The 24115-nt window shown below is 43.9% G+C and overlaps 1 protein-coding gene across 2 annotated transcripts; it reads right to left on the reverse strand.

The window, feature by feature from the left end:
• Positions 1-12189, reverse strand: LOC143882633 (B3 domain-containing transcription factor LEC2-like). Of its 2 annotated transcripts, none has more exons than XM_077386096.1 (6): positions 11455-12171; positions 11289-11363; positions 10911-11011; positions 10754-10800; positions 10582-10655; positions 1-828 (listed from the first exon to the last, which is right to left on the reverse strand). In XM_077386096.1, exons 1-6 carry the CDS (start codon positions 12010-12012, stop codon positions 439-441), a joined length of 1245 nt encoding a protein of 414 aa, XP_077242211.1. In that variant the 5' UTR covers positions 12013-12171; the 3' UTR covers positions 1-438. The 2 variants fall into 2 exon arrangements, with proteins under 2 accessions (XP_077242211.1, XP_077242212.1); XM_077386097.1 differs by lacking the exon at positions 1-828 and adding an exon at positions 8068-8508 and having other exon boundaries at positions 11455-12189.
• Positions 12190-24115: the final 11926 nt, after the last annotated feature.

Raw genomic sequence — 24115 nt, forward strand, 5'->3', positions numbered from 1 at the left:
TTCAATTTCAATGATATCTATTTAAATAAGCCATAATCATATCATTCTCCTCTATTGTGGAAAAAAATCTTAAGAAAAAAATTATCCACAAGAAATATTTTTCTGCGAACAAAACAGGGCCTTACCATTTAGACATTTGGACCAATCAACAGGTCCCATAGAAAACATCCATTTTTTTTATGGGTAAGCTGGGGTTAGGCAGGACCCCGACCAGAAAACATCCTTATTCCATGCAAAACTAGAGTTATTAGCTTTGCTATTTTTTCTTCTAAACACCAGCCATGCTCCCCAAACACCCCCAAAATACAAGGAATTTCTTCTTCCCATAAACCAAAATCCCAAACCCAAAAACACAAATACAAACAACATATCACTATGTCCAGAAAACAAAGCACAGCATCATTTATTTCTCTAATCCCAGCTTACCCATAAAAAAAATCATTTCCCTTCAACATCCTTCTCCCCACTTCCCTCCACCATGTCTTCGTCCACCATGTCATCATACAGAGAGAGATCACAATCTTCAAAGTCAGGAAGCTTCTCCAGCTGATCAAAGTCACAGTGCTGAAAGTCATCGATAATCGGAGGATCTAAACACATTTCAATTTCCTCTGGCTCCACTGAATCCTTAGAAGATGATGAGTCCATGACCGCGGCTGCCAGCTGTGCGGTAAGGCTATCGGCGGTGGTAAGATTGTCCGACGACCCGTCGCCTCCTCCAGTGCATTTCTTATCTGAAGAGTCACCGGTCTTCGTCTTCTCTGTACTGGGTTCTCCCTCCGTTGAATCAGTTGGAGGTGGTTTTTCTGTTTTCTTAGCAGAGATGAACTGCTCTCTTGCACAAAGAGAGCCCAATGTTAAAGAAAGTTTGTCTGGTCTGTTATCAAAATGCATGTTGTAATGCTAATTTACAACACTTTCTTTCACTTCTCTTTCGGATGCTGAGACAGTGAAACCTGCAATCCTTTATTTTGATATTGGCACTTGGCCCTTTATATTGCTATGTTAAAGTATGAATGATTAAATAACACCAACTCTAACAGCTAAAGCTTTTAGAGTAATTGGTTGTTTCACATGGTATCAAGGCAATTGCCTCACTGCAGGCCCTGGCTTCAAAATCGACCAAGAAAATGACTTGCATATGATCATATAAGCATAAGGTTTTGAAGTTAGCATAGGATTGTTTTCTAATAATATTTATAGGCTGCTGATATTAGCACTGCCATGCACGATAATGGGCCGAAACTCATTACAATTCCCAAAAAGCTCTTAGCAGCCAATTAAAAAAGAAACAAGGTGGGGTCAGCCCAATATCAAAACATGGTAGTGAGAATATCAACAGTTTTATAATGGTATTAGACGTAGGCTAGCTACTGCTATTGGCACTCCCACGTTTTAATAATTGCACAAACTCAGTTTGTCTTTTATGTTTTAAGTGGCTTCTAAAAGCTCTTTGGGATCTGTAGTAACCTTTGACAGCAGTTTACATAATAAAAGACAAGAAGTTAGTGCAATTACTAAAAATGGTAGTGCCAATATCGGCAGCCTATAAGTAATATTTATAATAATATTTATAATGGTATTATAAGTTATAAACTCAATGGTTTCCAAAGAAGCCTTAATGTTCAATTTACAAATAAGATAAACTTAAAATAATCTTGTTTGCAAATAAGTGCCAATTTTAGATATCGATTTTGGTGGTATTCAAAGAGGACCTTACGTTGGATACCACCAAAACCGCCCTTATTTACAAATAAGATTACTATAAGATAACCTTATTTGTAAATTGCACACTAAGGCCACTTTGAAAGCTATTAACTATTACATATATAAAACTACTTATAACCAATATTTGCATATATAATTATACAAAATAACTATATATGTGTATTAGATTATATGCAAACACACACATGATTACAGCTAGAACCATAATTGTTCCTTATTTCTAATAATTAATACAAAAATCTGGTGACATAAGATATAAGAGAGTACCTTTTTAGGGAACTTTGTTCAAAGTATATACAAGTATAATAATGTTGTTCAAAGCACATGTTGTATATAAGTACATACTATGTGTAGGTACATATGGAATGCTTTTCAGTTTCAGTGTAATTTGTTGTAGCACATGCAACAATCGTTCTCCTTGCATAGTTTGTTTCCATTTTGATAGATACCTCGTATAGATTAGTTTTTATTTGTCATCCTCAATCAAGGGATCACACCTCCCTTGTATAGATTTTCCTTTAGGGCCCGTTTGGATACCTCATATTTTGTATTTGGAATTGGATTTGAGTTTTGAATACAAAATGAGTAGATCAGCCAGCTCATGTTGAGGGAGACAGAGAGGGAGAGGGGGTACTTCCTAGTGGAGGGGAGAGGTTGAGGAGCAAAGAGGGTGAAGGAAACTGCCAGATCGTGGATTTCCAATTACTTATTTCCACAGCATATTTGGAAATCTGATTTTTTTTTCACTGTCAGTCGCTGATTTGGATATCCAAGGATTTGATCCTGATCCATATCACAACGGAAAAAAGGTCTGCAAATGTAAGAAATCCAAATCACAATCTTCTCAGCATCCAAATGGGACCTTATTTGAATTCCCTAATCAAGGGATTTGATTACTTAGATACCATGAACAAATTTACAGATTTTGAGAAAGCTTTTTTTGTTGATACGCATGTTCAATCATAGACTTGGGCGTTACAGTAATAGTGGCACCAATGGTAGATGTAAGCATAGTAGCACCAATCGACTCCCTCCTGGTAGTAGCAGTAGGAGGGTGTAGTGGTTTTTTCCTTTTTAGCCAGACAGGTATAGAACCTGGTGCCTAGAAGCGTGGGGTGGGCAGTGTTAGAATTAGACAAAAAAAGTGTCACATGGCTAGGGGTGGAGGGATAGACAACACCTATCTGGTAATTAATACTTTTTAATACCTCGTATAAAATGTGGCGACCAATAATATTAATTATTAGAGCCCCAATTGTATGTGTAAACAAGTGTGGTATCCAATTCAAAGAGGCCCTAAATTAGTCTCAAACATGTGCATTTGGTACATGTATATTGGCTGGACTACTAGATGTGGTAAGAATATTGTAGAAGAGGAAAAACCACAAGATGTGCGGTATTGATCTTGTGGAGGAGAAAAAATTAAGTGTAAAAAAATGACAATAAACAAAAACATATGAGGAAAATGATCAAAACCCACTTGTCTTTTAAACTAAATACTAAATCCTGGAAAAAAAAAAAACTACTTTCCTAGTGAAATATTAAGCAAATCCTACTTAAAATCTAATGTTTGAGTTAACGTACCAACCAATGACCGAGTTACTTAAAAACTTCACAGAGATAGGCGAACATACCATTCGTGTCCTAAGAAGGTATATGATATGAACCCAACCTTGAACATGGCTAGCACGTACATTTAAAATGCCCTTTTACTTCAAAGGAAGAAGACTCATCCAATAAGGTGTGACAGTTGTCACGAGCCTTTTGTTTTCGCAGTAGACAAACCCGTGCGGCTCCCCAACCTATGCATATGCTAAGGCCAGCCTTTACATGTGAAAGGCCCTGAAGGCCCTTCACCTCAACACCTAGTGATGTTTTATTTGTGCAGACAATCTTCGAGCTGTTCAACGAGAGCTATTATGCTAGAATCTTGTCATGCATCTCTTGATACTTTGTTCACGACCACTAAGCCTTTCAACGAGCTACTAAATTTGGCCATGCCGTGCCCAACTTTGAACCCACTCTTGTCATCAGTCTACATCGAACATGAGGCCTTAAAGCCAGTGCAAAGTCCATCTAGTGTGAGGCATGACAATGCCACGCACAAATCCGCCAAGTCTTTCGACCCGGCAGCTCAAGGCATAGACCTATGCCATGGACCAATCCATAGGACAGAAGTCCCAGACGACAACTCCAACGGTCTTGAAGCTAGGCTGGGTCCAGCCACGCTCTGCTTCACTAAGCCCAAAGACTTAGGCCCTCACACCACCAAATCGAGGGACCTTTTGGATTGTTGAAGCCCAAAGGAATGAGGAAATGTACTACTACACCCCAATCCACCAAGCCCAAAGGCTTGGTCATCCAAGAACCAAGTATACCCCATGGATTAATCTGCAAGGCTTGCACCTCGCAAGGGCGGCTGAAACCACCCTGCGTGAACTCATGAAAAGACCCTACCCATAAGACGTGCCGCAGTGTGGAAGTCAAAATATCATAGTAGCCTCCCGCACCGTTTGTACATGAAATGCAAGTGGGAACCGACCCAATATGCGTCGTCTTTGGCCCCCTTCCTCGACCAAAGAAACTGGAGCATCTCTTTGGAAAAATCTCAGTTTTCACTCAAAGCTCCCTTAGGGCACGCCCATGAGTTGCAGTATGATTTCTCGTTGTGCCTCACATGCACAAGCAAGTCCACGCACAACTCACAAGCAAACTGCCAAGGTTTCGGCCCACAACCTGGTGGGCCCAAGGGAAGTTAGCATGTCACGGAGCCAACTCCCCTAGTGGTTTTGAGCGACCAGTCCTCTCTAGGGGTGCTACTCGGGTCGGGTCCAACCCGAACCTGACGGGTTCACCTGAATTTTTGGCAGGTTGGGTTAAACTTTTGTCAGGTCGGTTGGGTTGGGTTCGGGCTGAAAAAAAAAAATTAACTCGACAGAATTCGGGTGGGGTCTCAAGCAACTCAACCTAAATAGAAACCTGACGAAATTTGAAATTTTCATTGTTTTATATTTTTAGCCTTTTACGCATAACCAACTCAACTTACCTACCGAGGTGTTGGCTCTTCGGCATAAAGTCATGGGTTTGCTCTCTATTGACGAGTGTTCGAATCCCGCCCCCAACTTACCTGATACCCGTGGTGAGTGGGTCGTTGCGTGTATCCGTATGGACTACTCCTACTCCCGAAGGGGGTGGAGACATCCTTCGTCATCAAAAAAAAAAAAAAAGAAGAAGAAGAAAGAAAAAAGGCAAAAAGATGAAATTTCTCGCTTGTCCTGATACAAATCACTGACAACCCAAGTGCACCCTCATTTATTGCTTTAAATAACCTAAAAATCCAAAAATCCCATGTCCTCCTTCCCATTTCCCATAGCCCCTTTATTTACTGCTTTACATAACCAAAAATTGAAGGGCAATACTTAAAAACACTCTTCTTTTTTACCTTTACTTTTATGCTATCCAATTGTCCCCATGTACTTAAAAAATTGCAAAACTGGAAATCAACACTGAAAAACCACTCTTTTTTTAACCTTTACCGCTTTCCTGCTTATGTCTTGAACTAGTTTCTACGAAAGAAACCAAGCCCTAGGAGAAGAGGAAGAATAACAGAAAAAAACCGACATCTAGCATGGCAAGGTATCTATTTTTCCCTCTTTCTTTAAGGATATTTTCAGTTTTTCTTCTTCTCTCTTGCCGTTTTTTCGCATAGAACGGAAGTGCATCGCCAGTTTCCAACGGAAGGATGTTAGAGGAAGGGGAAGGGAGTCACCAATTCCAACTGGCCCCAACCCACGACTGTTTTTGAGGTCCAATATCATTTATTTATTTTTTTGGTCTTTTTATAGATTTCTCATGTTCTCTTCCGTTCCTCTTTGGCTTGGTGTTTGGGGCGGGTTGGGTTTGGGTTGACCCTCCATGGGTTGGGGCTCGGGTTAGGTTAGGGTTGGCTTGAAGCTCTTCTGGGTTGGAATCAACCCAACCCAACCCGACTTGAGTTGCACCCTAGCCCTCTCAACCAGGAGTGCCCACCAAAAGTGCTCTTGTGACATACTTTTGAAGACGCAACGAGACAAGGGCAATTCTGAGCAGTTCTAAATATTAATACCGACTGTGTCCCCGTGACACAGGGCATCGTAAAGTATGGTTGAGTCACCCCCTTATGGAGGCGATTATTTTATTGGTGTGGACTCAAACTTGAATAATGTCTCGTACATGTTTAATCCACGCTGCTATAATCAAAGCAAGGCACCAAAGATGATGAATAAAAAAACAATGTGTTGTAGGGCATCATTAAGCTTGATAGATGCATCTACTTCGGGGAATGATTATGCTAGTTATGGAGATTCTGAATGAACAACAACAAGCGGAAGCTTCACATTTAAAATTTATAAATAGCTTAGTCTAATGAAGGGAAATGACATGAAGCCATCCTCCAGCAGGGCCCACGTGCACATTTAATGTGCCCCTTATAAGTGTGACAAGCATCATTGAGCTTGATAGAATCATCTCCTTTGGCGGTCAATCGTACTCATAGTGGAGAATTCATATGAATAACCTCAAGCAAAAGCTTCAAGTAAAAAAAAAATATAATAGAATGTGAGGAAGAAAGCGATGTGTGGCAGGGCATCATTAACCCTTATAGAGTAATATAATTTCATGAGAGTTGATACCAGTGATGAACAAAGAGCAACCAGTGATGAACAAAGAGCAAACAACCCCAAACATAAGCTTCACGCGAAAAATGTATAATAAATCGTGTCCAAATATGGCAAATTGCATAGACCTATCCTTCAACATGGTCGGGACACACATTTAATGTCCTCTCTTATAATCAAAAGAAAGGGTGTAACGACCCGGATTTTGAAAATCTATTTTTTTTTTTATAACTTGTTGCCCAATACGGGTCAAAGTCAAGTTCAATACTCTTCCTCTCTTTTATCAACCTGCTCCCCGATATGGGTCAAAGCCAGGTCCAAAACTGCGCAGGTCCCATATTGCTAGAGTCCTTAACCAGAACAACAAACTCAAATGCTGACCAAAAATGCACCTAGTCCATATGAGCGCTCTCATGAATTCACAGAAGTGACCTATTTCCGTGAGTAATCTTCTTTTACAGATGCTCATGTAAGTGATGGACATCGAACAAATTGTCCTAAGCAGAAGCTTCATCTGAGTCCACCAAGGCAATAATGACAAAGGAAGCATAACCCGTCTCATTTTTTATACAGTCGCATACAACGAAAGGGCAAAAATAAATCACAAGAATTAGAAATCGTAGTCCTATGATAGTAAAATAGAGAGAAATAGAAGAAAACTCCAAGAACAACGTTTCTCTTCAATTCATCAATTTCATAATCAAATCAAAAGTCCCCATTACATGTCTCGTTCACCCTCTTTTATAGATTAGAAGGGATTCTAAAAATGGAATCTCATACGAGCAAAAAGAAACATCTAAAATTGACACTTCATATTAAAGGCAACCTAAAAGGTAAACTCAATCCTAAATGTCCTTATTTAGCTACTCATGGAATGGACATATTCCTTCTTTGGCCACGCATGGAAATAGATATAAATATATCATAACTGGCATGAAACAAAATGGAAATAAATCCATCTAGTTGGCTTGTAGAAAAATTGAAAGAAATCAGCCCTAATTTGTATGCGGGAGAACGGAAAGTCTCGTGGTTGCCTCTATTTGTGAAATCTGTCATAATTGGAATGCATGAGAATGGAAAGCGATCCAACGAATGATATGTGGAGAGACAATCAAATAATCAACGGTCACTATTGGAGATGCCGAATATGTCGGTGGACTCGCTTGGGCATGTTTAGCTTTTCCCCACTTTCTCTATAATTTTTGCCCTACGATTTGGGCTACATCAGCCTCCCCGGGTTGGAGAAAATCCGTCATCGGATTTGAATCTTCCAAAAAGCACATATTCTCGGTGGTCCTCGCCTTCATCATTCTTCCATGGATAAAAAATACTCGTCCTCGAATTTTGAAGTAACGAAGGAAGATCATTAACTGAAATTGTCCCAACCACATTATATAATTCTCGAGATAAAAATATATTCTTTCTTGATCTTCAATGAGCTTGACGCTATGAGTAACCGCCGTAGACTTCCATATAAGATCTAATAAAATTTGGATCAAGATAAACTGATAAAGAAATTGACGTAATATTTTTTCATTCACCCATCTTTTCAATCTTTATTAATCCCCTTAATTTGCTGTCAAATCTAATATCTCTTGGTCCTTCGTTTATTATTTTATGGCCCTCATCAACCATCACTTCAAGTGATTTATTGATCACTTGATCTTCCTTGAAAGGCAAAAACTCATTGTCTAAACTTTTAAGAAGGATTAAATATCTATTATCGGAATATTCATTGTAGATTGGCGGTGACTCCCAATATACAATTTCTCACGGTGACTCCCAATATACAATTTCTTGCTCTAAGTAACAATATAATGATTTCAAGTCTGGTGTTACCTTCCCAATCTTGAGACCTGATTCCCAATGTTTGGAATTGCCTCCGATAGCCTCAGCCCTCGTTGGTCGTCGCGGCAGATATCCCTGACGTTGGCTTATGGCGTCTACGTCCGTCATCTCTGGCTTGGGAAGAAGCATTGGTCGATCTCAATTATCCCGTGAGTTCCTCCACTTGCCTCCTAAACGCTAGGATCTCTTCTTGGGATTTTTCCATCGCATCTTGAACTGCAACTCGAGCCATCTGCCCCATTCTTGGTGCCATCACGCTCGATCGCAGACTCAAGCTCTGATACCAGATGATGCAGTCGCATACAACAAAAGCGTGAAAATAAATCAAAAGAATTAAAAATCGTAGTCCTACGATAGCAAAATAGAGAGAAAAATAAAATTCCAAGAATGGACATTTCTCTTCAATTCATTAATTTCATAATTAAATCAAAAGTCCCCATTACATGTCTTATCCACCTTCTTTTATAGATTAGGAGGGATTCTAAAAATGGAATCTCATACAAGCAAAAAGAAACATATAAAATTGACACTTCATATTAAAGCAACCTAGAAAGCAAACTCAATCCTAAATGTCCTTATTTAGCTACGCATGAAATGGACATATTCCTTATTTGGCCATGCATGGAAATAGAATTAAATCTATCCTAACTGGCATGAAACAAAATGGAAATAAATCCATCTAATTGGCACGTAGAAATATCGAAACAAATCAGCCCTAATTGGTATGCGGGAGAACGGAAAGTCTCACGGTTGCCTCTCTTTGTGAAATCTGCTATAATTGGAATGCATGAGAATGAAAAGCGATCCAACGAATGATATGTGCGGAGACAATCAAATAATCAACGATCACTATTGGAGATGCCGAATATGTCAGTGGACCCACTTGGGCATGTTTAGCCTTTCCCCACTTTCTCTCGAATGTATGCCCTACGATTTGGGCCACATCAGCCTCCTCGAGTTGGTTCAAATCCGTCCTCGGATTTGAATCTTCCAAAAGCACATATTCTCGGCGGTCATCGCCTCCTTCAATTTTCCTTTCTTCATGTCCCTTGCCTAATCTAGGACCTATTACTTATCAGACGTGTGATCTCAAATGCCAGGCCCAAAGCAAAGTTGGCCTTTAAGCATTTTTAATTAGTGGTGTACGTAGCTCATTCCTTCAATGCACCTGAACATGGCTTTTTGGTCATCCTTAATTAGACTAAAAACATCTAATACCATCTCACTAAAGACAGTAAATGTTCTTTAGGAGAACTTTACACTCTACTACATGTGTGTGTCCATGGAGGCAAAAGCTACATGTCTGATCCATAGTATTCATCCCTTGAGCCTCATCATGGATGAGCCATGCATTGCAAATCTTCTAAATTTTAGTTGTGCGCCTTCCTACCATTTTGGTCATCAATAATCCTGTTTTACCCAAATATTTACAATAGATATCCAAAAACCTTTTATTTACAAAAATACCCTTTGATTGACTCTTAACATAACAGCATGACTTCAATGTTTGCCTTAAAAAAGAAAAAGAAAAAGAAATCCAGCATGGCTTTTATGCCTAAAAAACACTTGCTTTTGCATCCTAGTGAAATTAAAATCGTTTTTTATATGAGAAATGGTGAGGCTAGTTTTTTAAGGACCTTTTTGAAATATTTTATCAAAAAGTAGTTCAACCTTGTGCACATTTCATAATTTTCAGTGACTAATAAGAAAATATTTTGAAGGTTAGGGATTTATATGCCAAAAAAGTAGGTTTTGTTTATTTCCCCAAGTAGGATGGATTCTAGTTATGAAGCATATTTGGGTGTGGGTATCAAAACGCGTGACCTCAAAAGGTGGCACTTGCCTCCAAAAAACACCCAACCCGCCATGTCAGCAGGTTGTTAACACGTGGAAAAGTTATAACAATATTGCCGCACCAAAAGAAGTTATGGTGCGCCTCTCTTGGTAGTACAATTTAAGTTGTACTAGTACTACCAAAACAAGAGGGTGGTAAGATAACAGATGACCAAAGCTACCCCTCTGAAATTCTAAACGTGTCGCCCTATTTCTTCCACTATCTTTTCCTCTACATTAGCTCTTTCCAAAAGCAAATACAAGGGCACTACAGTCATTTCATACTTAGATGCTTATTTATTAGACTTCCCCACTCCTCTCGGGGAGAAAAACCAAAACAGAGATGGTTTGATTAGTCACACCCACGTGAAGTCATTATCTAATGTTGCCACATGGATGGTGCACCAGACTAACGCCTTTGGTTTGTTTCTCAGTCAGTAGTCTCGTATACTAGAAAATGCAGCTAACAAGTAAAAAAAAAAAATCAATGAAAGAGTAGAGAAAGCAAGGTACTTACGAGGTGGTTGCCTTCATCTTGATAGAACATGACGTAATCTCCACTTTTCAGATCATACTGCTTAACAAAATCCCCTGTTACAGAGAGTGAGATTGAGAGATTAGAAATTTTCACAAGGTTAAACCAAGTGTTTCTCTGTTTTGAGATTGACAGAGAAAAATTAATTAATTACCTGTGTTCTCTAACACATACATCCTGCTCTTGTTGTTTGGCCAATACCTAAAAATTAGTTGTATAAAACCCAGATATGAATTCAGAAAACAAGCCAAGAAATGTGTGTTTATACGCGTATATGATCTTTTTAATACGTATAAATGTACGTATAGTACCTGTATCTCATGATCCAGACACTAGGAGAATCTGTATCTCTCACTGGAATTTGTATGCCTTCTTTCACTAACAGGAATGGGAGGTTCGCTTCTGCGTCTCTCTGTTTAATATAAAAACAATTCAGAATATAAGAAGAATTAAAATAAAAAACACACACAGTGTTTTTAAGTCAAATATCCGATTTTTAGGATAATTCGATTATTTGGAAATATTATATTTTGTAATAAAATAAGGCTACTTTTACAAGGATCGAGAAGTCAGGGGTTCGTTATTGGCTGCAAGGGTCTTTGTTCTAAGCAAATCACGTAACATCTTTTAAGTTCTTCCCCATTTTTCTCATTTAGAAAAGAGTAAAAGAGAAAGGCTAAAGAAAATACCTTTGGGAGAACGATTCTACCAAGGGAACTAACATCACTGTTCCTCAGCTCTTTCTGTAGTAGAAAGCTCAGCTTCTGTTCCAAAGTACACATATATATTTAGAAAACAAATTGAAGAACATGACAAACAAAAATTAGAAAAGAGTTATAGGGAAAGAAAACCCACTTTGTTATCAGGGTTGGAATGAGAAATAATGTCTCGGAGTAAGTTCTCAGACAAAACCAAGGGTGCACGTTTCCTACTAGGGCGACAAGAAGCCCAAGAGAAGGAATTCCTTTGGCCAAATCTAAAGTTAGATGAGTTCCTCCTCGCAATCCTTCTTTTGCTTCGAGCTGCCTTTGTAATAGACGATCCCCATTCCCTCTCCAAAATACAAGTTTTAGCCAAACCTTCAGTGTTGCTTTGGACAGCAACAACCTCTTTAACTTTAACCACTAGTGGTTCTGGAGTTATTAAAGGCAAGTCTGGAAAAAACCCATCTAGGAAATTTAAGGAGCTTGAGCTCTGTTCATCAAGGACAGGGTAAACAGGAAAGATTGGAGGAAAATCAGTGGATACGAATGGAAAATGGTTTTCATCATGGTGGGTTGGGTAGGGGATGAAAGGAGGGGAAAATGGAGGTGGGAGAGAAAAACCAAAGTCCATGTTTCTGTTTAGTTCATGGGTTTGGTTTTGTGGAGTGTTTCTAATAGTGGGAGTGTTGTTGGGGTTGGTGTTTGCCATTGAGAAGGAGGAGAAGAGTGGGGTTTTGGTGTGTGGAGTAGTGATTTGGGAAAATGTAAATGAAAATGGAGTTTGGAGGAAAGAGAGGGGAATGCACGCGTGGAGAGGGAAGGAAAAGGGAGTAGGTGAGGGGAGAAGAGGGAGAGGAGGGAGAGGAGGGGGGTAGGGAGAGTGACAGATGGTCGGTGAGAGAAGGTTTTGGGATGGCCATCGGACCAGTTGGAGGAGAGTGAGTTGAAACTTGGCGCTCTTCTGGTTTAAATATGCCAGAGAAAAGTGATACCTGCACGGAACACCATGCCATGCCCATGGTCATGGATGGATGCTCTCTCTCTCTCTCTCATGTATGATGGTATATTTACCATGCAAGATTGCAACGTTGACTGTAGAAGCTAGGTATATAATTCAAGTGAGGAGAAATTATATGGTGAATGGGGCGTAAGAGCACGTATCCTTACTTGAAAGCAGCCACCCTTAAGAATGAGAAATTATATGATGAACGGGTGTACAAACATGTGAAGGTGGTAAGATGGAAGCCCGCACCACCCTTGATATTTGATCCAACAACAGCTTCTCAAAAAATGGGCTTCTGTTGGATCCAATATCAAGTGTGGGATGAAGAGTACGTGTCTGTACGCCCTTTCATCATATAATCTCTCTTCAAGAGAGGTTGACTCAGCGAGAAATTGTATGGTGGAAGGCCATGCATGCACATACAGTCCTAAAAACAGTGGGGCCAGATCCAAACCATTTATTTGTTGGGCCATGATGTAGATAAGGTATGCTCAGAAAATCTTCTCCGTAGGATGATCCTAACACTACGATTTGTGGAGGTTTAAAATGGACGGCTCGGTATAAATAATTGAACGGATCCATGGGTTAGGATCATCATATGGAAAATATTTTTTGGGCACAACTTATCAACGTCATGGCCCAACATATGAACGGTTTGGATCACACAAATAATTTGGGCCCCACTATGTTTTGGGCCTGCACATGCATGCACGGCTGGGCACCATATAAATTCTCTGACTTTGTTGCTTGAATAGAGATAGTGATTTTTGGGAAATGATATTTCCATCCATTTAGTTTGTCTTTTTTCTGGGAAATGAAGAAAATACAACATAAAGGAGGTAAAAGTGCAAATATTTTTAGGAAAAGACGGCCATGAGAGATGCTGAAAATGATTTTGATGTGTGTATTGACATTTTATACGGTGTAAGCTCGTACAGTCTGTATTTTTCCAAGAGTATCAGCATGGGCCACACCATAGGATGATCCAAACTATCCATTTAACGGCCCTCAATGTAAATAGCCTGTGACCCAAAAATCATTTCCACAGGATATGATGATCCCAATCCTCTCATCTGTAGAGGTTCCCATAATATGTAGTTCCTCTACAGATAGGAGGGCTAAGATCATCCCATGGAAATGATATTTTGGACACAACCTATTTGCGTTGTGGCCCATCAAAGAGGAACTACAGAGGTTCCCATCAAATATACGGTTCGGATAATCCTATAGTGTGGCCTGGCCGTACAATACTTTTTGAAAAATACTAGACTGTAAGGGATTATACCGTATAAAAACTTATTTATGGGGAAAGGACATTTCCATCCTCTTTTTCATCATTCCACCTGCTATGGAAATGGGTTGCCTAACCGAGAGGTGGAACTGAACAAATCACTACACGCCACGTGTCAAAGGAGGGCAGTTTTGTCATTTGAAGAAAAAGAGCTAGAAAAACTAAGATTGCTAGCTTGTGAAGAGGGCCAAGAGGCTATTTGTTCCATTCCAAGCTCGGTTATCATATAATTATAGATTTTACACTTCTGCCTATTTTTGGTTGTCTTTTTTAAAAATTTTCAAGAAAAGGCAATAAAAATAGGGTGGAAATATTTTCTATAAATCTTAATTTTTAAGGTAATCTCAACTCATGATTTAATAAAAAAATTAAGAGTTTCTCTAAGCAGTGTAGGGGGTGAGAAGATCTTTCCAAGCTCCCACCAGTGAAATCAATTATTTGGGATAGTTAATAGGTTCATATTAAAAACAACAATTTACATGGACCAACAATTTAGAAATCATTATCATCTCATTGACATGATTAAGACACTTAATTTGGTAAGTACACTCAAATTGATGAGTTTATTTGGAAAATCATATTTATCTACTTACCCCAGTCGTCTAATTGATTGCTCGCAAATAGACAATTAAGAAAAATGAGGCATTATCCGCATTCAAGTTCTAATGTGGGTGCTTAAGAGGGAAGAAGAAGAAAATTACAACTCAAGAACACAACAAGAAAAGAAGAAGAAAATGGGAGCAAAGCTCAACCCAATTGATATTCCATCAATTATATAAGTTTCTCAACATCCAAAATCCTCTCTCAAGATAGTTTCTAACTATTTAAATAAAAGAAAACCAAAGCAAATTCGTTCAAACTCCTCCACTAGCTAGTTTAGGGACTAACATAACATTAATTGCATAGGAACTCACTAACTTTGACTGTTTTGGAAACCCACAGACACAGTCCACCAAAACTGCCATAACTTTCTACCCTCTTGTCCAATTTTCAAGCACAAATACTTGTTGGAAAGATCTCAAAAATACCTACAACTTTGTAGTTTACCACTTTCCATAATTCTTCCATTTAGAAGCTCAAAAATCATGTTCGAAATGGGCCAGCAATATTAATGAGGGGCTGCACCTTGGAACTCCATAAAAACCACCTAGGCATGACATGGCTACCATGTTGGCACTGCATCAAGTTCTATGATTGATAACTTTAAGATGTCTGAACAAAGTAATATTCACACTACTGTATCACCTGCAAGTCACACACTCCTTTAGGATTAAGGATCTTGATCGTGATGATATCATGTAGCATTGGCCACATTGATCTTATGATTTTTCTCAGTTTTTTTGGTTTTTTGTTTTCCGAATAACACTTCTGTTATTGTAAAGAAAAATAATATTTTGACCCCACTTTGTCAGTATTTCTTCCCATTTTAGCTGTATTTTCCTAAAACTGATTTTGTTGTTATGAAGAGACAAACAAGTGACAATGCAATCATTTTTAGGAAATGTAAACAAGAAAGGATCGAAATGATGGAAAAGAAAGTGGAGATATCATTTTCCTTTTTACATGTTTACTTGACTTTTTTAATGATATTTTCATCAACCTACGGGAGAGAAGTTCCGTTTCTTTTGTTTAACGGGCCTGTGAGAGGGGTCTTTTTTTTAGTATGAATGCCTTTAAAGGGTGCATTGTTTGGGTGAAGTCTTGTATTATAATGATGCAGTTTTACGTTGTTGGATAGCACCAATATTTTTCTAAAATTTTTATGTGCTTGTTGGTTGATTTAACTTGTGGAGCATTTGAGAGAGTAAATCCAACACAAAAATCATTTCATAGCCCTCTGATCTGTAGAAGAACAATATATCATGGAAATCTTTATAGTCAGAGGGTTGGGATCATCCTATGGAAATGATTTTTGGACCACAGCTAATTTACGCCCATCAGATGGATGGTTTGGATCATCCTATGGTGTGGTCCGAATAGTACTTTTTGAAAAATACTGGAATATATGGGCTTATGGAAACGAGAGAGAGAGAGAGAGAGAGAGAGAGAGAGAGAGAGCAGCAGCAGCAGGTATTCACTTCTTTTATTTTTCTTCTATTCCGGAAATGCTCCATCTAGCTACATCATTTCAAAGAGGGTATTTTTAGATTCAATTAGAAAACCCTAGGCTCTGTTTGGTTAGATGAAATTTTAGTGGAAGTAGTAGTCAACAAGGAGGTGATAAGGGTGGGATATGTGTAGACTTCTCGGAGAAGATTAGAGGGAATTTTGGGGAATTTTGGTAGTGTGTTTGGTTAGATGTCAAAGCATGTGGGAGAATGGAGGGGTGTCATTAACAAAATAAATAGTAGAAGAGAGAGAAAGAGGAGAGAGAAAGAAAGAAAAAAGTAATGATTACACATGGCATTTCATATTCTACTCTTCTCCCCTCTAAATTTTACCAAAAACAAGGTTTGGCATTGGAAAAGTAGGGGAGGGGACAATCCCGCCACATAGGTGCCACCTAAGCCAAAAGCTAATAATTATGTCTCTTCCATGTCTAGAAGTCCAATGGGATTTGAGCTAAAAAATGACAACCAAACAACATTTGGTATTTCATATTCCTAGAAATGCTCAGCCGTCTTCCCTACTTTTTGCAACCAAACAGAGCCTATGTTTTTTTTATTTCAGCTCTCTTATATGATAGATGGCGGAGCTTCATTTTATAATCAGATTAAAGTCATATTCGTTTTTTTCCCAGTGTATATACCCTCGCTTGTGCCTATATTTCAGAAGGTAATCAACAAATCCAGCAATAACCATGCCGGTGTTGTTATGACTGACAAGGCTTTAAAGATTGGAGACTGATAATATCAAGATATCCGCATGGGTGGTCAAATTGAACAATCAAAAGAAACGACCTTGTGTATTCATAAGTGCTTAAATAACAAAATACCCACTTGGTGAAGATGCTGAATGTTAGGCCTAAAATCGGTAACAGGTTATGGTAGGACTGGGTGGTCCGGGCTAACGAGCCACGGCTGAATAGCTGGTTGAGTCCTGCGCTGCACAGAGTACAGACGAGAAAGAAAAGGGTCAGAGGACCAACCCGGAGTGATACTCCGGACGGGTGCTTCGACACTCAAGTCAGTATGAGCAGGAGTGTAGAGCAATGTCAGAGCAAAAAGCTTAGAGTTTTGGTTCTCAGATTTTCAGGACCCTCACCTTAGAACAAGTGAAGGCTATTTATAGTGATTCTGAGCCACCTGTCTAAGACAGGTGGTAGTTGTGAGCCAGGTGGTGGCCTCTGTATGGACCAGGTTTCATACCTAAGGAGGGCAGGTGGAGGTCCCTGATTGGTCCAGGTGTCACACCTAGGGGAGACAGGTGTTGGCCTTCCAACGGTCCTTGTGAGGGCCACGTGCCAGAAGCTAATTGGATGCTGAGTTCGGATCCCCCAGTGCTGAGTCCGGATTGCTGAGTCCGGATTCCCTCAGTGCTGAGTCCGGATTGCTGAGTCCGGATTCCCTCAGTGCTGAGTCCGGACCCTATCAGTTGCCCCCTGGTTCTTCAAGCCATGAAAGTGGCTAGAAGAAGCAAAGAGAAGGTAAAGACAGCGTCGGGCCGGCCTTAAGACCTCCAGGCAGCTGAGGCCGGGCTCAGACTCAGCTAGGAGAAATAGTGGCTGGACAGGAGACTCCTGGCGCCCTGGCCTGGCCTTGGCGTTTAGCCGGAAGGAGTACGGCCGGGCAGAAGGCATTTGACTATCCAGCATGGCTGAATTTTTGACCAGGGGCCTGGGCGGCCAGGGGTCCTGGACGTCCTTGGTTCAGGAAGTCATGGGGTCCTGCTCGGCTAAGGCTGTGAACGGCCAGCCGGGCAGGTCTTTGCTGGTGAAACTTTTTGTCGCCTAGCGCTTTTGTCGTCTAGCGAACGCGCCATATCCTGTCCGGACAGCCGGACAGGTCTCTTGTCTTTTGAATTATCCTGTCCGGACAGCCGGACAGGTCTTTTATCCTCTTGAATCATCCTGTCCGGACAGCCGGACAGGTCTTTTGTCGTCTAGCGCTTTTGTCGTCTAGCGAACGCGCCATATCCTGTCCGGACAGCCGGACAGGTCTTTTGTCGTCTAGCGCTTTTGTCGTCTAGCGAACGCGCCATATCCAGTCCGGACAGCCGGACAGGTCTCTTGTATTTTGAATTATCCTGTCCGGACAGCCGGACAGGTCTTTTGTCGCCTAGCGCTTTTGTCGCCTAGCGAACGCGCCATATCCTGTCCGGACAGCCGGACAGGTCTTTTGTCGTCTAGCGCTTTTGTCGTCTAGCGAACGCGCCATATCCAGTCCGGACAGCCGGACAGGTCTTTTGTCGTCTAGCGCTTTTGTCGTCTAGCGAACGCGCCATATCCAGTCCGGACAGCCGGACAGGTCTTTTGTCGTCTAGCGCTTTTGTCGTCTAGCGAACGCGCCATATCCAGTCCGGACAGCCGGACAGGTCTTTTGTCGTCTAGCGCTTTTGTCGTCTAGCGAACGCGCCATATCCAGTCCGGACAGCCGGACAGGTCTCTTGTATTTTGAATTATCCTGTCCGGACAGCCGGACAGGTCTTTTGTCGCCTAGCGCTTTTGTCGCCTAGCGAACGCGCCATATCCTGTCCGGACAGCCGGACAGGTCTTTTGTCGTCTAGCGCTTTTGTCGTCTAGCGAACGCGCCATATCCAGTCCGGACAGCCGGACAGGTCTTTTGTCGTCTAGCGCTTTTGTCGTCTAGCGAACGCGCCATATCCAGTCCGGACAGCCGGACAGGTCTTTTGTCGTCTAGCGCTTTTGTCGTCTAGCGAACGCGCCATATCCAGTCCGGACAGCCGGACAGGTCTTTCGAATGCCCCATATCCTGTCCGGACAGCCGGACAGGTCTTTGGTCTTTCGAATGCCCCATACCCTGTCCGGACAGCCGGACAGGTCTTTGTCTTTCGAATGCCCCATATCCTGTCCGGACAGCCGGACAGGTCTTTTGTCTTCTGGCGCTTTGGGACCTGTGCCTTGTATTTAATGCAGGCGGCGCATTTAATGCGAGCGGCGCATTTAATGCGGAAGGCGACGTGGCGCACTCCGGCTGGCGGAAATGGGCGGGATTTTTCCCGCTCTTCCCAGCTTCTCTATAAATACAGGAGTTTACTCTTCATTTCTTACTTTTCATCTTTTACTCTCCTCCTCTTCTGTTCGGCTGCTCAAGTTTTCTGCCCGCTTCGGATCAGTGAGCCCGGAGGTCCTCGTCCAACACTCCAGTTCGGTAATCTTTTTTAGCTTTTAGCCTTCCTTTCTTCTTTTTTTCTTTTTATGTCTAGCACTAGTTCGGAGACGGACTCCAGTTCAAGGGAGTCCGGTTCGACCAATACCGCATCGGGGTCCGAGGCATCAGAGAGGGCGGTTCCGGCCTCACCTATAGTGGAGGCCGGTGTTGAGGGCGAAGAGCTAGTGATCATAATAGACGAGGAGAGCGGTGAGGAAATGAGTGTGGACTTAGACACAATCCCGGCCTGTGGGGACGGACCGGATCGGGTAGAAACCAGCGACGATGATGAGGACGTCGAAGCGGCAGTCCCTCAATCGTCGCGCATGCCAGTCGAGGTGATAGCGGAGGCACAGATGGAAGCCAACCCGCAGTATAACATCGGGGCCCTATACGAGGTGAACCATCTGTGGCCGAACAGGCTTCAGATCGTCAGGGACAAATACTGTATTCCTAGCCGGTACATTCTGAGGGCGGCTGTCGAAGGGGATCGGGCCAGCAACGATAGCGCAGACCTCTGCGTGTATGAGGAGGCCTTCCGGGCCGGGCTTAGGCTCCCCTTCCACCCCTTCTTTGCGGATGCACTGAATTACTACGGGCTGGCAGTTACACAGGTCGTCCCGAACTCTTGGAGGACACTGATCGGCTTCTTGTACCTTCTTGAAGTCCGGCTCCGTAGGAACCCCACCGTGCCCGTCTTCAGGATGTGTGCGCACCTGAAGAGGCATAAGGACGGCGGCTGGATCTACATTAGCCAGAGGCCTGAAATGAAAATGATCACTGGGATACCTTCTTCCATTCACACATGGAAGAACAGGTTCTTCTATGTAAAGGACACCGCGCCGGGCTCGCAGTGGCCGTTCTCATTACAATGGAGAACGCCAGACACTCGCCGCCTTAGTAAAAAACCAGCTCTCGAAGACTATGACCATATGACCTTCGCTCTGATCAAAGAAGAGCTCAAGCGAGGTCCAGTTCACTGCTCAGAGTTCGAAGAGGAGGCCGAGCTGGTCGCACTCGGGGTCAGCCGTGCGACGCCGGCACGTACGTAGACACTATAGGATAGCATTTATTTTTCTGAAGTATTTTTCAACTTTCATATTGCTGACTGCGCTCCGTTCTCTTTTGCAGAAATGGTGAAGCAGATGTCCCTCTTGGACAGAATCAAGCAGTCTTCGGGCGCGTCCCCAGCGCAGGAGCAGCCCCAACCAAAGGGCAAGAAGAGGAAGGTGCCGGAGTCGACCCCGCCGATGGTCGCGCTGGCTAAGCCTCTTAAAAGCAGCCGGGCGACGCATAAGCTTGCCCTATCTAGCCGGGCAGACACCGCGGGTCAGAGCTCCAAGTCCGGAGCGGCGACGGGGTCAAAGCACGGCGGGGCAGTACTGGGTATGCCGGCTACGGCAACGGTTGGAGGCGACAACGTCTTCCGCCCGAACTGGGCCGTGCAGAAAACGGACACCGGCCTGGGGGATACCCGGGTGGCCGCAGAGTTGATGTACAAGGGTGTCCTCGCCCGCGACCGGCTAGCAGTCGAAAAAGAGGTGCCGGAGACCTGCGAAGCGGCAATCAGCTCCGCCCTCTATCAACTCCAGGTGTACTCAAGGGATATGGCCAAGAAGCGATATCTCTTCTCTGAGACGATCACAAGGATCGAGTCCGAAAAGGCCCAGCTCCAGAAGGAGAACGGCGAGCTCAATGAAGCCGTCCAGATCAAAGAGGCCGAGCTCAACAGCTTACAGGACGAGCTGCAGAGGGTCAAAAACCAGGCCGTGCAGGATCTCCTGAGTGCGGCTGAGAGGGCCGGAAGGAAGGAAAAGGCGGCCGTGGAGGCGGCCGTGAAGGAAACTGAGGAGAGGAAGGAGGCCCAGCACTTCGACTTAGGCCTCCAGGCCTACAGGGCGGGTTTCCTTCTCTGCTCCGAGCAGGTGAAGAGGATTCACCCCGGCATCTCCTTGGACGGGCTAACCGTCCCGTATGCACCTCCAGAGGACGAGGAAGATGAGGAGGAAGACGAACCGGACTCCTCCCGGCCTATTGAGGTGGATGCGGAGGTGACTGTGGCCGCCGTCTCCTCGGCGGAGGGTGGCGAGCTCGCAGCCCTCACTCCCGAAGGGCTCGTCACCGAGGTGGTGGCCGACGAGGAGGCCTGAGCAGCAGCCTTCTTTCTTTTTTGTTTGCACAGTCGGTAACGCCTATTCTTTGTAAGCCAGCTCGGCGAAGAGAGCAATTTTGTAATGCGAATATGAATACTGAATACAAATACATTTTTTGTTAAACTGTCTGTACAGCATTCTTATTTTTTTGTACGTATTATTTCTGTGCTTCATCGAGAACCGAGCTGGGAATATTTGAAGTTGGTTTCCACCACGGGCATCCTGGCTGGAACTGATCTCCAAGCCACTAGGACGAGCCGGAGTGCACCACTGCTGCTCGCCCTAAGTCTGAGAGAACCGAGCTGGAAGCTTGGTACTCAAACACTTAGGAAATATTTGGAGGTGGTTTCCACTGCGGGCGTCCTGGCTGGAACTGATCTCCAAGCCACTAGGATGAGCCGGAGTGCCCCACCGCTGCTCGTCCTAAGTCTGCGAGAGCCGAGCTGGAAGCTTGGTACTCAAACACTTAGGAAATATTTGGAGGTGGTTTCCACTGCGGGCGTCCTGGCTGGAACTGATCTCCAAGCCACTAGGATGAGCCGGAGTGCACCACTGCTGCTCGTCCTAAGTCTGCGAGAGCCGAGCTGGAAGCTTGGTACTCAAACACTTAGGAAATATTTGGAGGTGGTTTCCACTGCGGGCGTCCTGGCTGGAACTGATCTCCAAGCCACTAGGATGAGCCGGAGTGCACCACTGCTGCTCGTCCTAAGTCTGCGAGAGCCGAGCTGGAAGCTTGGTACTCAAACACTTAGGAAATATTTGGAGGTGGTTTTCACTGCGGGCGTCCTGGCTGGAACTGATCTCCAAGCCACTAGGATGAGCCGGAGTGCACCACTGCTGCTCGTCCTAAGTCTGCGAGAGCCGAGCTGGAAGCTTGGTACTCAAACACTTAGGAAATATTTGGAGGTGGTTTCCACTGCGGGCGTCCTGGCTGGAACTGATCTCCAAGCCACTAGGATGAGCCGGAGTGCCCCACCGCTGCTCGTCCTAAGTCTGCGAGAGCCGAGCTGGAAGCTTGGTACTCAAACACTTAGGAAATATTTGGAGGTGGTTTCCACTGCGGGCGTCCTGGCTGGAACTGATCTCCAAGCCACTAGGATGAGCCGGAGTGCACCACTGCTGCTCGTCCTAAGTCTGCGAGAGCCGAGCTGGAAGCTTGGTACTCAAACACTTAGGAAATATTTGGAGGTGGTTTCCACTGCGGGCGTCCTGGCTGGAACTGATCTCCAAGCCACTAGGATGAGCCGGAGTGCACCACTGCTGCTCGTCCTAAGTCTGCGAGAGCCGAGCTGGAAGCTTGGTACTCAAACACTTAGGAAATATTTGGAGGTGGTTTCCACTGCGGGCGTCCTGGCTGGAACTGATCTCCAAGCCACTAGGATGAGCCGGAGTGCACCACTGCTGCTCGTCCTAAGTCTGCGAGAGCCGAGCTGGAAGCTTGGTACTCAAACACTTAGGAAATATTTGGAGGTGGTTTCCACTGCGGGCGTCCTGGCTGGAACTGATCTCCAAGCCACTAGGATGAGCCGGAGTGCACCACTGCTGCTATATACTGATGGCTAAATGAGTTACTCAAAGAGGGACAATTATTTGGGAAACTTATTTTATTCATTACAGAATTTGGATGATTACAGCAGTTCTTTACAAGCCTATGAAGGCAAACAAAATTACTGATAGTAGATCCGAAGATTTCTAGAATTCCAAGCATGTGGCAGTATCTGTTCGTCGAGGGACTCTAACCGATAGCTTCCTGGGCGGATGACTTCCTTGACTCGGTACGGTCCTTCCCAGGTCGGAGAGAGCTTGCCCACGCTTCTTGGCTGGGAAACGGAGGCTTTCCTCAGGACTAGGTGGCCAGCGCGGAATTCTCTTGGTCGGATCTTGACGTCATAATATCTGGATACTTTCTGCTTATAGGCCGCCGACCTGATCTGAGATTCCTCACGGACTTCTTCAAGCAAGTCAAGGTTGGCACGGAGTCCGTCCCCGTTGAGCTGCTCACTGAAATGGACGATCCTTGGGGAGGGGGCGCCGATGTCAACCGGGATCACTGCTTCTGTTCCGAAGGAGAGATTAAAAGGCGACTCGCCTGTGGCCGTACGCGGAGTAGTCCGATACGCCCAGAGCACATGATACAGTTCATCTGCCCAACGCCCGGCCTTGCCATCTAGTCTCTTCTTTATCCCCTGCAAGAGGGTCCTGTTCGTCACCTCTGTCTGCCCATTCGTCTGAGGATGTGCCACAGATGTGAATCTTTGCTCTATGTGCAGGTCAGAACAAAACTTTCGGAAGTTCCTCGAGTCGAACTGCTTGCCATTGTCCGTTATGAGGACCCGGGGGATTCCAAACCTGCACACCACCGATTTCCAGAAGAAGTTCTGTACATTCTGCTCTGTGATCCTGGCCAGAGGCTCTGCTTCTACCCATTTGGTGAAATAATCAATGGCGACAACGACGAACTCACGGCCTCCTGAGGCCGGCGGAAAGGGGCCCAGAATATCCATCCCCCATACTGCGAAGGGAAGAGGACTGATGATCGGGGCCATCGGAACGGGTGGCTGGTGGACGGCTGGAGAGAACTTCTGGCACTTCTCACATTTTTTCACAAGGCTCAGCGCGTCCTTCCTCAGCGTAGGCCAGTACAGACCTCTCAGGAGGATTTTGATGGCCAGGGCCTTGCCCCCGAGGTGCTCTCCGCAGATTCCTTCATGGGTTTCCTGCAGGGCTAACAAGGCATCACTGGGGCGAAGACACTTCAGATACGGGAGGGTATACGACCTCTTGTATAGAGTCTCGCCATCCAGTGAAAACCTCGCTGCCCTCTGCATGACCTTACGGGCTTCCTTTCTCTCTCCCGGGAGCTCTCCGCTGCGCAGATACCTGATTATCTCATCCATCCAGCACGGTTCATCGTCAATCTGCATCACCACGACGGACTGGGCGTCGATACTGGACCTCTTCAGGAACTCCATGCGAATTTCCCTGAGGGCGGTGTAACCTGAGGCTGCGAGCTTTGATAGCACATCTGCCTTTACATTCTCTGCTCGGGGGATTCTGACGACCTCAAAGCTCTTGAAATGAACGGCAAGACTGCG

This window comes from Tasmannia lanceolata, unplaced genomic scaffold (assembly GCF_043159265.1).
Source record: "Tasmannia lanceolata isolate RefF3 unplaced genomic scaffold, GAP_Taslan_0.1 ptg000008l, whole genome shotgun sequence".
NCBI classification, from domain to species: Eukaryota; Viridiplantae; Streptophyta; class Magnoliopsida; order Canellales; family Winteraceae; genus Tasmannia; species Tasmannia lanceolata.